Source organism: Myiozetetes cayanensis, unplaced genomic scaffold (assembly GCF_022539395.1).
Source record: "Myiozetetes cayanensis isolate MyiCay16 unplaced genomic scaffold, myiCay2020 scf12, whole genome shotgun sequence".
NCBI classification, from domain to species: Eukaryota; Metazoa; Chordata; class Aves; order Passeriformes; family Tyrannidae; genus Myiozetetes; species Myiozetetes cayanensis.
In genome coordinates this window covers 16260404-16278100 of record NW_026086826.1, presented here as the reverse complement: position 1 = coordinate 16278100, position 17697 = coordinate 16260404, and the positions used below count along the sequence as shown (strand labels likewise).

General features: G+C 39.7%; 1 protein-coding gene across 2 annotated transcripts in view; it reads left to right on the top strand.

The window, feature by feature from the left end:
* TGFBR3 (transforming growth factor beta receptor 3) overlaps positions 1–16992 on the top strand; it is a 110024-nt gene extending 93032 nt beyond the window's left edge. For both annotated transcript variants that reach the window (XM_050306961.1, XM_050306960.1), the window contains exons 14-17: positions 571–688; positions 4528–4563; positions 6578–6685; positions 12972–16992. In XM_050306961.1, the coding sequence (XP_050162918.1) occupies positions 571–688; positions 4528–4563; positions 6578–6685; positions 12972–13090 (381 nt within the window). In that variant the 3' untranslated portion in view covers positions 13091–16992. The remainder of the gene's footprint in view (positions 1–570; positions 689–4527; positions 4564–6577; positions 6686–12971) is intronic.
* The last annotated feature ends 705 nt before the right edge of the window (positions 16993–17697 follow it).

Sequence of the window (17697 nt, the reverse complement as noted above, 5' to 3'; positions counted from 1 at the left end):
TGTTTAAATTTCATTGGATGGTTACGAATAGAAATTGCTTTTTATTACACAAGTGGTTCAGATTGATCTTTGCTGTCCATATCACATGAATATCCAAAGCACAATGTTAGCTTCAGTTTCCAAAGACATGCATCATATCAGATAATATTGTGATCTGATTGCTTCAAAAGACAATTGCCAAATTTTGCTTTGTAACTAATGGAATTGTATATAAATTAATTGTTAAAGAATGTATTCTAAGAATTCAGAATTTATTTTTAATTTGGTGTTTATGTACATTTCACTTAAAATGTATTTTTTAAAGATGATTTTTCATTCTTCATCAACACGTGTTAATGGCTACAGTTTTGGCTACCAGATTTTTAGAAAAAAAAATTATCCTAAAATAAAACAATTACTACCATTGAAGTTTAACAGTCTCATAAAGGGTAGAGAATCCTTAACGAAGGCAGAGGTTGCATCCTGAAATAGAGCTAATTACCTTTACCAGTACATTACGTGGGGGCTGTTTGGAGGTTCTTGGCAAACAGGTGAGTCTCTGACCTCACACACTGTTCTTTCTGCTGGCAGTGCATTCCTCCTGATGAAGCTTGCACCTCTCTGAATGTGGATATGATCCTGGCCATGATGCACAACAAGAAAACCTTCACCAAGCCCCTTGTAATAACACATGAAGGAAAACAAGAAGGTATGAAAATGAACTTGAACTGTTTAATAAAACTATATTTATTATATTGTGGAACATACAGGAGCTTGAAATGAGGGAGTGCTCCAGGTACTGTGGCATTGTGTAATCTTGTGGTGAATCTGTGCCTGTAAGATATTACTAGTTTAGACATTTCCCTGGTAGCAGTCACCATGGCAGTTCATTGCTGTTTTCTGATTGTATTGATCTCTGGACATGTGGTTTTGCCAGACATAGAGAAAGGAATGCTGTGCTGCAAAATAATATGGGGTTTGGAACTATGAATGCAGCATTAGCACTTGCAGTAATCTTGTTACCCAGAGATCAAAGGCAGTGCTCTGCTCCCTACTTTATCATTTATTTATTGCACTTGTAAATATTCTAGGAATAACAATAGTGGAATTACAAAGTATTGAGGATACTAAAGCCTGATAAGTTTGTAAAGCAAAAAGGTGGCCACTGGAGACTCATTAGACAGTTAAACTATTGAGAGCAAAAGATGAGATGCACAAAGGTGCTCCACTTCGGTGGGACTTCTTTGATTCTGTAATCTTTATTGAAAGAAAATGAGTATGGTTAGTAACTGATTGTGGGATTTGGAGAGGCTGAATCAAAATGTTCCAATAGTGTCCAAAGGCTTTTTGACCTTTGGAATGCTTTTTAGGGAGCATCAAAAAGATGGGGATCTTTTAAAGAAGACTTAAAGAAGTCCTTTAACCTCCATTGTACAGTGCATGCTTTTTAGTCTTCCGACAATTTAAAGTACAGTACAGCATTGCTAGGGGACATAAGCAACAACTGCTTCTGTCTAACTCTGCAAGTCAGCTCATATTTAGTTTTGGAGGGGTTTTTTTACACATTTGTTAATACAAATCAAATCTACTATGAATTAAAGGTGAGTATCTGATCTGTCACTTAAAACTGTGCTTTGGGCCTGCTTCTGTGCTTTATTTTTGCTCAACTCTCATTCTATTTCAGCGGACTTTCTATTGGGAAAGAGTAAATCCTGCAACTGAAATTCAGCTTTCAATAAACAGAGTCGTACTCTCAGCTCTCTTGCCCTTGTGATGTGTGGAGCATTGTGCACAGCTCCCATCTTGGGCTCCACTCAGAATGTTGTCTTTGTCAGAGGCACAAGGTCTTAGTGTGCAAAGACAAGCTAAATTTATAAAGATTAGTTACAAGACAACAGTGTGATAGAGTATTTCATTGCATTGTGGGTGATTTATTCTAATTGTGGGATGTTTGGTGGAAATCTCCCCAGCACATCCCAGCTTTTAGACATAATACAGAGTGACTCATTAACAACATAGCTTTGTTGGTGTGCAGTTGTCCTGCAGTGAATCAAGCAACCCCTTTCTAAAGCCAAATACCGTGTTGGCCAATACGTGAACCTAAGGTTCGAAGAAATTATATCATCCTACTGAACAGTAGAATTTACCTCTCAGAGGTGGTGTTCTTCATTTTCTATATTGTGAACAGACCAGCTTTCACTGTTATAAACCACACTATGTGAGGTGCTGCCCTTGGATCTGCTCAGCAAGCCACTTGTGAAAATTATGCACTTGACATTTCAAAAGTCAGAACAAACTGGTTGTTGCAAAAGTGTCTTTTGTTTTCTTCAATCATAAGTTTATAACTGTCATTGACTGTACTAGAAATCACAGTGGTATATCCAAATGAGAATAACTCTTCCTTCCCTCCTAATTTTGTTAGTTATTTATGAGACTGTTGGTTATATTATTGCACTAGATCCCAGTGGAAGTGTCTCAAACCTAACTCCATACCACATTCTTTCCTTTGGCATTCCTGCATTTCACATGCATGCTCTCCCCCAGTTCAATGAAAGGCATATGGATGGCCATTTAAATGATAGGAATTACATGTTCTTCTGCTGAAATAATCTACCACTGTCATTGTTCAGACTTTTGCTGAAGTGTGAACACTTTATATTCGTATTTCTACTGCAAAAGGAGACAGGTCATAGAGAGGAGGTCAAGTGGGCAACGAACAAGTGCCTCTATCCTACATAGAAAATTACAATAGTTCTAAAGGCTGGTTGCTCTTGTTTTTAAATTAGATGTTTATTGTGGACTTCAAGAATTCTCCCTGCTGAATTGCTCTGAGCAAACCACAATGAAGTACATGTAAGAACTGGATGACTGAAGAGAATTGATAATGGGCTACACAGCTTATCATTAGCAGATTTCATATTCTCTGTAGAGAAGCCAGTGATAGAAAGAGCATGGAAAATTCATTTTCCCCTCAGCTCAGAAGGAATTTTTTTGGCACTTGGGATATGCTAGTGGAGTGTTTGGACAATCTGATAGTGCCCTTACCCATGTTTGAACTTTTCACTGCTCCTTGGTTTCAGTCCAGCCTTCCTCACAAATTTTACATTCAGTTATACTGTTGCTGTTATGTTTGTTTGACTTTCCAGCTTATTTGTGCATGCACACCCACACACCCCCTCACACACCCACCTGTTTCTTACTTGTTTCACCTGTTTCCTGTCATCTGCCAAGAGACACTCTTGTGTTAGAACAAGAGTCAATAACACAATTTAAGAATAAAATGCTTTTTTAAATTTTGTAGGCACGTGTCTCACATGTCTCAGAGCCTAATGGTCTAAAGGATATTGCTGCAAGTTTAGTGCTACCATCTGGGTTTTAGAAGTTAGAAGCATAGTCTTGGTTTAAGAACACTTTAAATAAATAAATATATTTATTTTCAAGGGGTTTTGGTGCTGCTATGTTTGCATAACAGTTAAACAATTTTTTTTTCCAGTTTCTAAAGATATAAAAACAAGTATTGAATCAAATCCTTTTACATCTGTTGCACTGACATAGTCAGATGTGCTGGAATTGTAATGAGACCCCTGAGTTACTGGGCAATCCAGTATCAAACTGCAGCTAACCAAACAGGTCCTTGGGTCTGAAGCCAGAATCTCTAGCTCTTCTGCTTGAGGTGGCATTCTTGGAGAAAGATAAGAGAAGCCAGTTCAGCAAAAGAAGGGAAAATTCTTCATTTTTTCAACACTTGTTTACTTGTCTCTTTCTGTTACATACTGATAATGATGATATTTGATGTTCTTGCCAAGAATAATAGCTTTGTTACAATAGCTATGATCTTTCATTTCTTATATATAATTAAAAAAACCAAACCAAAAAACCCACACAACTTCCAAGAATACCAAGTAGGACTCAGGAAAATGGGTGAATCAGCACATAGTCATTGGACAATTTGGATAAAGTAGGTGTATCGTGCCATAAATCACTATTCTTTGGAGATGATGACCAGTGTTTGATTTGTTTTGTTTGATTTTTGTTGTTGTCCCTGTGATGCAGCATGCTGGTATCTCCTGTTTGGGACTAGTGAGTAGTCAGATGAATGTAATCACCTTAAAAACAGCCTTTGCAATCTGTGCTGTGTAAGAACTCCACACAGGGGTAACCAGAGTTACTGTAGGTCAGACCTGGTGACATCTGAGTTGGGAAAGGTTGCACTGTACTTGCCAGCAAATTATATGATATATGAATGATACTGTAGATAGGGTCCCTTGAGGAATAATTGTTATATGAATAGAATTTTTCTGAGATAGGTGAGATTACTGAATTTGGGATGGTTGTCCTGAAATTCCTAGTTTGTAAAAATTGCAGTTAATGTTAATAAATTTTAATAAATGTTTTAATAAATAAATTAAAATATTATTAAAATAACTTTTAATAAAAGTTAAATTTTAATAAATGTTTTGCTGTCAGATCAGAACCTGCGTAGTTTGTAGTCTCTATGTAGAACTCTGACTAATGTTTTGTGGATTTTGTTTTTTTGTTTTAAATTAGATCCTTCCCTTCCAAAGCCAAATGTGAGACAGCCACGTAAGTAACTTTTGAACTAATCTCTTTTAAACTTTAAATATTTGTCTAGAAAGCATTAGATAAATTAAAATTATCTTCAAGCTTTGATTGTGTATGTGTATAATTCTGAAACAGAATATAATTCTGACTCAATGGCTGATTGAGAGCTTCCCATCAGCGTTTAGAGAGAAGGGCCGTGACTTTTGATATGTGTGATAATCAATTTGGGAAAACACCACTGAGATTCTGAGCCTTAGCAGGTTCATCTGCTGGCATGTGTGCATTATTTCCCCCTTCTCTGATGAGGCCACTGCTTCCCAATACCTGTGTTGGAGCAGCAAAGATCCTACAGAGCTTCTGTGTCCTACCTATGTCCTATTCCAAGCTTCACTCATATCCTGTGCTGCAGCTGGCCACATCCCCAGTTGTTACTCTGGCACCAGCACTTGCATGCTGTAGATGAGATCACTGACTTGATATGGATTCATTTCTTTGGTTTTTCTGTTGTCTTGGTGTAGCGAATTAATCGGGGTCTATTAATGACCCAGAAAAGGAGCAGCACTGGAAGGCAGTAATAAACAGGAAGGTACAGATGATTTGCAGCCAAAAGCAAGAATGAATGGAGAAAAGGGAATTTAGAAGAGGAAGTGCAAAGAGGATTTTTTCCTCTGTTCCTGTCCCTATGCCTTCAGGACTAAATTTGCTCAAAATAGCAAGAGCTATGAGAAATTATGCTTCTACCACTTCTCCATGGGACTTGCTTCTCTCCACTAAGTTTCCTCCTAAAAGGAAAGGACACTGGCTGGTGCCTAGTGGAAAAAACAGTTGTGTTTAGGAGAGTCTTTTCTGTTTGTATTTAAAATGACTGAAAGTAGCCAAAAGAACCAGAAATAGCCTCATGGAAGAAATGAGAGGAAAACCTTCTAAGCCATTATGTGTCAGGTATTGCATATGCAAACTAGGTCACAGGTACCCAGAAATGGGTCCTGGAGGCCCTTGCCAACAGGAACTGCTGGAGAAGACATTTGTCAAAAGGGGATAGGAGATGTCCTTAGGGACATCTGCAGGGTGCAGCATTGTGTAAAGTGAGGGTGTTGGTTGTATTCTGAGAACTGAAAATTCCATTGAAGGATACTACTGAGATCCAGTTGGCTCATTTCCTGGCCAGAGCAGTCAGTAAAATTCACTGTCCTAGGCCATTTTGTGCACTGGGAGACATTAAATGTACTACCACGAGAGATCAGTTTTGTAAGAAGAAATTTTCCCAAATGATTGCTGAAAGAGTGATTATTATTTTTTGAAGTATTTCTGATTACCAAAAACAAAAACACAGAAGCCAAAAGTTTTTCTCTTTGGACGGTTAGCATTAGGGGGCAACACATCCAGGAACCAGATGCTGTTGCCCTTGAAATGGTCCTACAAAAGGGCCTCTCCTCTAGAAAGTGATTTGCATGTATGTGTGTTTCTATTTTTGTGTTCTGGAATTAATTTTAGTTATTGAAAGCATTGCCAAATGTGAAAAACAATTGCTTCTATTTATGTTTTCGCTGACTTTTTGCTGGCATCTCTTTCCTCTGAACAGCAGTTCCGTTCTCCACCTAGATTTCAGACTGAACTTGCAGGAGATGTAGGGGAAAGTTTGCTTGAATGTTAGGCCATTTAAGTGAAAAGCATCTTCTGCCAGAAATATCAGCCTTTTTAAAACACACTTTTAAGATAAATGAGTATTTAATTGAAAGCAAGTTATTAACAGCCAACTGAAAATGCTTAATTTTTGCAACGCTTTCCAGATTTGGGTGTGCTGAGCTGGAGTTTTGCCTTGTGATGTGGAACAGTTGGTTGATCTGAAGCCACTCTCTGAAAGCTTCCCTTTTATTTCCTTGGCGCAAATTTGCTTGTCTGTTGCTTAAAATGGTGCTTAATTAAGTATGAATTTTGAAAAAGCTCTCCCATGAAAGTGTAAGGGGGTATTTTTGTAAAGTGGTGTCTGCCACTGATAATGAAAAGTGCCTGTGTTCTGTGTGCTTACCTTTAGCTGTGTTCTACGGGCTGGACACGCTGACTGTGGTGGGCATTGCCTTTGCAGCCTTTGTGATCGGGGCCCTGCTGACCGGAGCGCTCTGGTTCATCTACTCCCGCACAGGTGAGTGGGGGCGCTCTCAGAGCGGGTCACGCAGCAGGAAACGTGGTGTGGTCTGAAGGGGAGGGGAGCCAGCAGTGGCTGTCCTGGCCTTTTTTATTTTGTGCCCTCTCCTCTACCTAGGGAGTTTTCCACCAGCTCCTCCCATGAGCCTGTATTGTGTATCGGCCAATTGATACCCGCCCTTCCCTACAGGGACGTGTTAGACATTACGATTTAAAATTTGCTAAAGTAATTTTAAATGCGAATCTTGAAAACTCACCTGGGACACAAGTAAAACTCTGAGTGTTCCTGGCTTGTGCATTATCATTAGTAGCATCTCTGTATTTGAAATTTAGTTAACATTTTAGTTAATGGATCCTTTTTGGTTCCCATACTGCTTTTTAAAAATTTCTTTGCAATTACTTCATTAGGCTGATGTGTATAAGGAGTGGGCCAAATGGTTAAGAGAACGCTTTATTTACATATACATACTGTGAATATAACTCCACTTGAAAATTTTTCTTGGGCCTTGATTACCTGAAATTTTTGCCCCAATTATTTATTCCTCCAGTCTTCAACTATTGCATTCAATTCATAGAAGTCATGTGTAATCTTACTTAATTGTGTACAGCCAAATAACCAGGAATGTGCCTGAATTTGGTGCAGCCTTTATGCATAGATAATTTCCCAGTATCTCCTTAGAATTTTTTCTTGTACTAAACTAAGTTAGCAGAAATAGAATACTGTATTGGAAGAAGAGGGAGCTTTGGGAGTTTTCTGTTGCATGTCATCTGCAAGGTGGTGCAGACACAGACTGGACACTGGGGGAGCCAGCATGATTTCCAGCATGAGGCCTTGTCTGCTTGTGAATCACGGGGTATCTCAGGATTCCTAGAGCGTGCTCGCAACTACTTCCACTTGTGACCTCACAAGACCCTACCAAGATCTCTGGGAGGTTGGGAAAATGAGAGGTCAGTTACTCCAAACCTGTGCAGCTCTAGAGCAGTGGAATTTGTGCCTGTAGCCCACTACAGGGTGTTGGTTTTTTTGGAATCCAAAACCTCATGGAAGCTATTTAGGAGTGAGAGTCTGGCCCTGTTGGGTCAGAGCTCCTGTAAATATTATGACCCAGGAGCTTATGTTAATTTGGAAAAAAAAACTGTGGGTTTTTTCCCAGTTGGCAGTACAACAGTTTTGTATAAGCAGTTTAATACTTCTCAATGCATCAGCTGTGTATGAAACTTGTTTGGAATTGAGGCAAATGTGGAAAATTTTAAGTTTGTGATACTATGTATAAATTGTATAATTCTGTCTCATATACTACTGAAACATTGTGGAAGAAAGCACAATTTCAGTGAGTAAATATGTAAGTTAAGAAGGTAATTTCCATAGGTAACCCTTATTAACAACAAAAAAAGTTAAAACACCTCTAATATATCTGTTCTTGCATTTGTTCAATCTCTGTTCATATACAGAACCATCTGTAGACACAAATTGTGTATCTGTAGTCAAGGAACACTGGGAATCCAACGTGATAAATCTTATGGCAACAATAGAACTTGGACCAATCCCATTAAAAGAATTATATTAGCAAAGTACATCAGTCATAGTGACCACATACAAGCAGTGGAGAGGGCAGCTACTCTGGGTTTGTGTTTGAGAGATGAAAATAAGTGGAGAAAAAGAAAGGACAGGGACACTGTAACTCATCAGATTTAGAGAATCACAGAAATTATAAAAATTATCCAGCAAGTTGTCTGGTTCAGATTTTCAAAGAATTGTGAGAGTGAACCTATGTTCCTGTGCACATAATTTTTGTGTGCATATTATCTTGTATCTACAAAGCACAACTTGGAACACAGTGCAGCCAAGGCTCTGGCAGGGACAGTCTCTTAAGAGGGCAACTGCTGTGGCAGACAAGATAATCCAGCTGCAGTGGAAACATTTTAGAGCTGGCTGCAGACTTCTATTAACACAAGGAGTGGGGGGAAGATAATCTAAACTTCATCTACAGAGTAGCAGTCTTTTGCCATTAGAGAATTTAGGTATTGCTGAATCTTTTTCCGAAATCTCATCTTTTGTTGCAAGTAGTACTGGGTTTCTAACACGATTTAGACCAAAGGTTGGAAAATATGAGTTCATTCTAAAACTGTATGTTGCTGATACTCAGAGCACAGATAAAAGCTACAGCTGGTAGAGAATGGCAACTTGGGATGTGTGAAGTAAGGCATTTTTGTTGCTGTAGTGCTGTATGCAATGCAGCAAAAGGCCACCTTTTTGCCAGTAAGGAGATTTACCTATACACTTTTATCAGTATGCCTGCTGGTAACAGTGTTACATGAACAAGCTCTTTTGTTTTCTTGATGGACCATTAACATTAAACCCTCAAACAACTGAGGGCAGAAGGGAACTCCGCAATAGGTAGAAGGTAATCTCCAGATATTGAACAAGGATTGTTGTGTGGAGTTTTTTTCATGTAGGTCTTTTGCTGGGTTCAGTCGTGAAAAATTTCTGCTAAAGCATCAAAACTATGCTTCAGAATACTCTAGATTTTCTGAAACAATTCAACGTGGAGTACAAATGTTCTAAGATACACAGGTAGTAAGAGAAGAGAGATAGGTAATATCAGAACAGCAGAGGAGAAATTTTAGCTGACTTTTCTGCAAAAGGACTCTGTACTTTTGATCCTTCATCTAGTCAATTAAAGGACGAGAAAGGTATTGGTCCTGCCTGGAGAAGACCCAAGGACAAAGGGAAACAGCAGGGATTTGCCACAATTAACCCCATTTATCTGAAGGTCTTACAGAGGATCAAAACTTTTGCAGTGTGCATGGATGCAGAAACCCTTCAAAATTTAACCATATAAGTATGTATCAATGTAATATCTGTCTTAATAGGGATAATTGAGCATTTTTAGGAAGGGACATGCACAAGTCTGATTAGTTAATGAGAGCGTTAAACCCTTTAAACTGTGCTAGAGAACATCTGTCCCTGTGTTTTCTTAGGAAACGTGCTTTCCTCCTTCAGGCAGTGTTGCAAGTTAAGAGGATAAACTTTTCTAAAATCCAAGAAGTTAAAAGTGTCCCTCCTCCCCCACTTCTCCCTTTTTTTATGGGATCTGATTTAAAGTAAACTGACATAGCAACCAATTATATTTGGCAAATGGAGATAGAAAAGCAAACATTCAGACTTCCTGGACAGGGAGTACAACTGGCAGCTTTCCTAAGTGTGAATAATAAAGTGCGTGTTGTTGCATTCAGATGGGTAAAAGCTTGTTTACTGTCAATAGATGAAACATGTCCATTCTGAGCAGTTCTGGTTCGGTAACATGAGATACATGAAGCTGTTTACATGAAAAAGACAGATGGAGAATGCCTCTTTGGTGATAGTTTACATTTCTTTACATCCTTTTCTTGAATATTCTTTTTAAAAAAGCTTTTCTGTAGTTAGCTAGGTGTTGAGGAAATAAAATACAGGAAAAATCAGCCAGTCCAGATGTAGTTGCTAGGCTGTGTTCATAACATCACTGTGATTTGGTTGTTTTTTTTTTTTCCTTGAGGACATTGAGAATTGTTATTGTTCAACAAGTGATTGTGATATATTGTGGTAAATCAGAGCTGCTGACCATACTCTGGAAACGAGGTACTGTGCAGGCCATTGAATTACAGTGGAAGGAAGGAGTCTTCCAAGCCAAACAGAAGGGAAGGTGCCTCCTAGGACACTTTCCAGAGGAGGCGGGAGGGGAGAGTGAGAGCCATTGGGCTTGTGCAGGGACTCTGGCGCTGTGCTTTCGCTTTGCCGTAAAATGAAAACAACGTGTGTTTAGCTTATAAATGAATTTATGGTTAAATGCATACAGATTGTGCTGACGTGCTGAGGCTGACCAACGCTGTGTGTAACCATGTGGTTTGTAAAATGGGTGACAGCAGAGCTGTGGGGAGAGAGGCGAGGGCCAGGGGCCCTGCCGGGGGAGCGCAGCGGCCGCCCTTCCTCTGCACTGCCCGAGCGGCTTCTCCTGCGGCTGGGGATGGGGGTTTGCCGCCTCCCCTCGCTGCTTTCTGATGTTTGTGTTCCCTTGTTTTGTTTTAATGAAAGGGAGTTTGCTTGTCACTGCCTTTATAAATATATCCTGTAGTACAAAAGGAAGGAAGACTTGTACACAAACAACTGAAGAAGGGAGCAAGTCAGGAGGGGAAGAAACATCCAAACAAGGCTTATGAAAGCTTTTACAGCACGATGGCACAGACTTTGATTTGATACAGTTTATTCTGATGGGTTGCAAAGCCATTTCCAAAGCAAGTTAGAGCTGAAACTTGATTTATTTGCAGATGACTGATGGTAGATTCTGACCTGCTGCCTATGAGCAGAAATTCACTGCTCATGGATGAGCTACATAGTTTTTTGTTATACTGGGAAAAAGAGAATCAAACTCTGCTCACAAGAGTAAATACTGGACTGAATGCTGAATTTAAAAGCAAGATCCTCACCCTCTTTTAAAAAAGTTTCATTGTGCTCCTGGGTGATGTGGTTTAGTAGTTTAGTTTGTTGTTTTTTCTGTCCTGTCCCATCCCATCCCATCCCTTCTTTCCTCCCCATTCCTAAACCAGTGGGGTGTAAGGCAAGAGCTGTGCATTCTGGGGCCTTATGTGCACTTCAGCTGTGGCTTCAGCTAGCAGCAAACCTGCTGGTTTCTATTACACAGAGCACTTGCAACCTCTGCTGTGAGAAATCCTCAGACCTCCCTTGTTTGTAGCAGACCTCAGAGTACTGAGCAGCCTGCAGAAGGATATTTTGTGGCCTGAGCCACAAAGCGTTAAAGGCACACTTCCTCCTCAGCCGCATTCCGAGGAGCTTGGGCTCTGGCAGCTGGGCAGCAGCACGCAGGGCATGGGGATGTGCCAGAGCAGCTCCTGCGGGAGGAAGCTGTGTCGTCCCTGCACTGTAACCCTCTGGATGCAGGCTGTGCCTCCAACCTGTCACTGAAGCAATCACTGGGGAACAGGATCTCTGACAAATACTGAACATGGAAGAAAAACTGGGCTCTGCAGACCTGACCCATGGCTTCAGGTTTTGAAAAACACAGGATAATGTGAAACAGGAGAGCTGCGTAACTATAAACTTATGAAGCAGGAGATGAGGCTACTGATTTTTTTCTAGTTGCACCTATCCATGATCCAGGAAAACATTTATGTCTTGCTTCTTTGCTGGGAAAGCAGCCGTGCTGTTTCTGGCTGCCACGGCAGGTCTGCAGCTCAAGCAGCAGCAGTCTGACTGTGTTACTGTGCTGAGATCACAGGTTCACATCCTGAGAGATGAGCTCAAGGGAGGGGGCAGCTACAGTGCACATTATATAAACTTAAGTCTTGCCATCTGTTTTGAAGAGACTATTTTGTAATATTGCTAAGGTTACAGATTTGAGCACTGTAACTTAAAAAATGCCACAGTTATGATTTCCTATGTGGTCTCATTATGATCTTTTGGGCATTGACATAATGGCACAATTTTTACTTTCATGCTTAGCTAAGAGCTGAATTTTTCCCATGGAATCCCAGTCACAGGTGCAGAAGGGGTATGAGGAAAGCAGACTGAAATCTAGGTTTTATCAGGAGCTATAAATATGGCTTTATATCCTAGTGCTTGTTTTGGCAATCTAAATAATGAAGGGCTTTTAATTTATTGTCAGTAAACAATTAACAAGAAATGGTGAGACATGTTCTCGCTGCACACTGTAAGTGCTGCACATACTGTGGTAGCTATAGGGAAACTTCCTGCATATTATGTTAGGAGTAAATCAAGTCAAGCTTTAAGGATAGCCTGGTGTTTTTCTACATGAAGAAGACTGGTCATGTCTCAGGATATGTGGTGTCCAACTGATTGAAGAACATTGTCTTCAGCTCCACTTTTAGTAAATATGCTACTCTATAAACTGCCATTAAAATTAAAGCCTGCATTTCATAGGCCTTTTTCCTGGAGACAGCAAAGCTATAGAGTGGTCTGTGACAGGACCCATTGAGTGACAGCTGACAGCAGAAGGTAGACAGCATCTATCAGTTTCCATCAGCTGCTTTTAAAGTGCTGAACAGCACTGTTGTTTTCCCCATGTGCATAGCAATGTTAAGATGCCAAAGTCGAGTAGCATTTTCAACAATACTCTGTTTAAGGTCTGTCCCTCAGTGTATTAATTGCATGAGAATATGGACCACCAAAAGAAGAAGACTGGGAAGGACTTGATAGCTGTTTTCTATAACAATTAACATTTTCAATTTCCCTTCTCCTGACCCCACTTTTTCTCTTCCCTTTCCTTCAGGGGAAACAGCAGGAAGACAGCAGGTCCCGACATCCCCGCCAGCATCCGAGAACAGCAGTGCAGCTCACAGCATTGGCAGCACACAGAGCACCCCCTGCTCCAGCAGCAGTGCCACCTAACCCGGGGGGACACAGCTGAGGAGCAGCATAGGAGCACACAGGTTCCAAGGACTGTGTGTGGACATCAGCTTTTTATAGTTAAAAGGGTTGTTGTGGTTGCTTCTGAAAAAAATGAGGAGGGATTTTTCTACAGGAGAAAAAAAAAAAAAGGACGGATTTTCTTTTGGGGAAGCCACTGTGTGTCTGAGTGTGTATATGAGCACACAATGCATGAGTGAACGCAGCCTGATGGATCTTGTTTAGCATGTTATGCTACATGTGACAAAGCTACTAATTTTACAGTACTGCAACCTGTTCTAGGGGTCTGCGGGCCCCTCAATGTGAAATCTGTGCCAGTTTGGAAAAATGCTGCTTTGTCTGTACAATTTTTTTTTCTTTCCCTGAACCTTCTCGTTGACACAAAGTATTCATTAAGGGAATTTAATCATAGAATCATAGAATGGTTTGGGTTGGAAGGGACCTTAAAGATCATCTAGCTACAAACCCCCTGCTGTGGGCAGGGACACCTTCCACTAGACCAGGTTGCTCAGGCAGTGTCCAGTGTGGCTTTAAACACTTCCAGGGATGGGGCAGCCACAACTTCTCTGGGCAGCTTGTTCAGTGCCTTACCACCCTCACAGAAAAGAGGATCTTTTCTAATATCCAATCTAAACCTGCCCTCTTTCAGTTTAAAGCCATTACCCCTTGTTCTGTCACTACATAAGATAGGGAGAACAGAGATGATCTTGGGTCAAAGGATTTCTGTTTGTCTAAGCAAGAAAGCCTCAAGGTCAGATCTGTTTGGTTAATAACATTTTATTATTTCAGCTACGTTTAGCCACTTTTGAGTAATCTTTGTTTTGTTCAGCTTACAGCTACAGCATCTCATTTGCTTTCCTGTTGTGTTTGTAGCTTCAAGTTTGTTCCAGGTATTTTTGTTGTAATATGCATTGATTTGCTAATCGGAAAAGAGCACACTCTAACATTCCCTCTCTTGTTTTTTGGGCCAAAGCTCTTTAGTAAGAGATTTTTTTTAATCTACTATACCAAATACAGGCACACACAAACATTAAGACAAAGAATTGTCTTGTGCACTAACATAGATGTGTGTGTATCTTTAATGACAATGTCTTTATGCAAGTAGATGTATACCTAGGTATACAGAGCCTAACTTACCACTTAAACAATTAGCAATTAGCTCAGTGTCCCTTTCACACATAAAATATAAAATGTTTATGTATATATATATATATATGAATAAAAAACTGTCTCTTCAGTTTATAGATGATAGAGGAGATAAAGAAGTTGATTTGGTTCTAATCCTTTAGCTAGCCCTTTGAAATAAGAGATGGGTTTTGAGAGCACAAAGAATATATACAGTAGAACATGTCGTTTGTGCAGAATACTGCCTGTTCTCTGAAGATAGTTGTGCAGTTGTTTGTATCAAACTGTTGTATGAACATTGCAGTTGGATAGTCCCAAAGTAGTTTCGGAATATGGAAATGGCAGAAAGGTACTAATTTTCACAGTATTTTTTAGTATCCTTGCCTTATCTTGAGCTTCAAATTGATGCCAAATGAAAAAAAAAAAAGACACTTTCAATGTGTAATTGTTTGACTGTTGGTTGCCACTTTGTAATTGTAATGTGTTCTACTGATTCTTCTCCTTTGAGGAAAAAAGAGCATTGTTTTCCTCTAAAAATGAGATTAACAACTTTCATTAATTTTAGTGAAAGTTACCTGTGTTCTGCAAGAGAGGAAGGGAGTTCATTACACTCAAGTGATAGTCTGCTCTGAAGTCTGAGCTGCAGGTCTCTTGCTGATTCTACACTTGTGCCTTGCTGATGCCAGGATGGTTGAAGTGCAAGATATGCGATAGACGCAAGTGCCCAGGATAAGGCAGAATATTGCTCACTTTAAATCAAATCTGTTACTAATCCTGCAAACACTTACACACGCGAGTAACTGCACGCCTCGTCCTTGCTATTTAGAAGCACATGCTGGACTCAGCATGGAGTTGGTGCACAGAGTTACACATGCAGAAATGTTTTATGTTAGCAGGCCAGGGAGAAGTCCTGGTCACATGGACAGATTGCCACGTGGACGTAGCTCTGCGTGCGTAGGGGTTTGCAGGATTGGCTCTGTTACGAGGTGTCGGGAGGATGAATGTGCTACCTGTGTGGTTGGAAAGAAAGCGCTTTGCCTAACCTTCAGCAGAATGTATTGTTTAAGCATATTCTATGTGTAAAGTCTTTAAAGATGTCTTCAAAGAAGACTAGAGTCTTTAAGTTCAATCATAGCTATATTTTACTACATTAAATTTCTGTATAAAGATATATTTAAATGTTTTAGATAAATGTAAGTTACTCTATATGAAATTTTTAATTTCAATTACTGTGAAATTTACATATTTTGTAAATTCTTTTCCCCTGTTTTAACCCTTTCCTTCCTCAGATATTTTATTAAGCAGTTTCTGATAGGAAGTATTAGATTTGGTTGTTGGGACAGACAGGTTGAAAACTCCTCTGTAAAATAGATAATTATATATTTTTGAGAGAAACATGCTGCATTATCAATCTCTTTAAAACCATAATGTTAAAATAATTTACTGGTTTATATTTACCATTGGACAAACCAAAAATATATAAAGGTCAAAGATTTGATTTGTTGACTTGTATATGAAATACAGTTTAAATTAACTGAACTTGGTGTACTCAGCTATTTAATTCAGAAATTTTAATCCGCTCGAATTAATTGTCTATTGGAGGTTACCAAAATTATTACTTAGCAGATGGAACAGCCATTTCTGCTTCGATAAAGAGAGAGACAACCAAACCTGGGCATTCCCAGTTAATAGCTTTATTACAGAAGTGTATAGTACTTCTCAGCAGCTGTTAAGCTGCCCTCAGTTCAGAGTCCTGATACACTTATAGCTCTATTTTTGTAGCAGCCATTTGTCTCTGCTGCAAGTTTCTGTGTGCGGTGTGGCAAGGTCCCGAATGTGTAACTGCTCAGCCACTGATTCCCTCCTGTGTCCAACGTAGTCTTGCCATGCTGGACTCACGTGGCAGATCCCTGTGGGGTGTGGAAGGCCAGTGAGACGCTGCTGGCCCAACGGAGGGTGGTACAGCAGGGTTTTGGAGGGATGGAGTCAGGGGTTAATTTCAGCATGGTGGAATCAAGTGCAAAGGAACTTTTTATGTAAGAATGGGAGGATTGGGCTTAAAAAGGGACACCTTCTGCCTGTAAAAGCTATTAATAACGTACTTAAACTCCAAAGTAGACTGTTTCTTCTATCATGTGTTGTCTAATCACTAACTCTAACCTTTTACAGCATTTGGTTTTGGACATTATTATATTTATGTCTCAAGAGGTCAGATCTTTCTGTGTTAGGCTGTGTTTGTAGCGTATTCCACGTGGAAATGGATTTTGCAAAATTCTGTAAATGCTGATGATTGTAACCTTCCCCCTGCCCTTTTCTAACCCTTCCTCTCCTGTTTGTTCTTTCTGTTATGTATATCTACCTCATGCTTCACAAGAAGACTGTACTGTTGGTTGTGCTGACAGCCCTTCGTGTGAGGTGACTGTTTGCCCTGTTGTTGTTTGTCATTCGTAGGGATGTTCATAGTGTTATCAGATCTTTGCTACCACGTTCCTACCAGTTCCAAACACAATATTCTCACCTTTGAAAAAATAAATGTATTTCTTTAAGATGCAAATGCCAGATGCTTTTTTAAAATCAAAGAATGGGAGAAATTTACTTGCTAATACCTGTGGCCAGTCTGAACGCCCCATTTGTATTTCATATTACATTCAGTATTTCAGAGACTTGTGGAAATGCACAGTTGTACAGTTTTGATAACCACAGTGTCATGTCATCTTAGTCTCTTGTGCATAATAAAGTATATATCAATTTATTAATAATTGATGCCGTGGTTCATTTATTTGAAGTTGTACAGAGCCAACATCAGTAGATCAAGTTTCATCTCACTGCCCTGTCCTCATGTCCCATAAACTTCAGTGGGAATTATGTGCATTAAAGGCAGGATTTGATTTTGTGTGTCCACCTCTGTTTTCACCTTTCTGTGTTCTTTTATCCATTGGTTTTGGTTGACACGTTTTCATTACTGAAGGGTCTTCCTGTGCTAGAGCAGATAGTTGGCTGCATATCAGCAGGACAAGGATTTGGGTGTTTATTATCCTGTTATTGCTTTGCTTTCTGTATTTCATGTGCAAACTGTTCTTCATGGGCACTCGAGGGGAACCAGCCTCGGCGGTATTGCCCTGGGTTATTCAAAGGTTGTGGTTATTGACTCACAAAGGAGAGTTCCTTAAGAAGGGAATCTAAAATGTTTAATGATCACTCTTAAAAACCAAGATTCCTTCAGTACAGAAAAAGCTATTAATTAGAAGCAGTTCTAAACTACATGTTGCCTGTGATTTACAATTCACAGAGGTGCAGTGGATTTATTGCTTCATAAGAACTATATTTCAGTTTCTGCTTTAAGACAGTTTTGTTTTCCTGTGGAAATGAGCTCCATGGAGCTGACTCACAGCCCAAAGATGCTGGAGCTGCTGTTCACCTCTGCATGTAAGATTTGTATTTTGACAGAAGGATAGTGGGAAAGC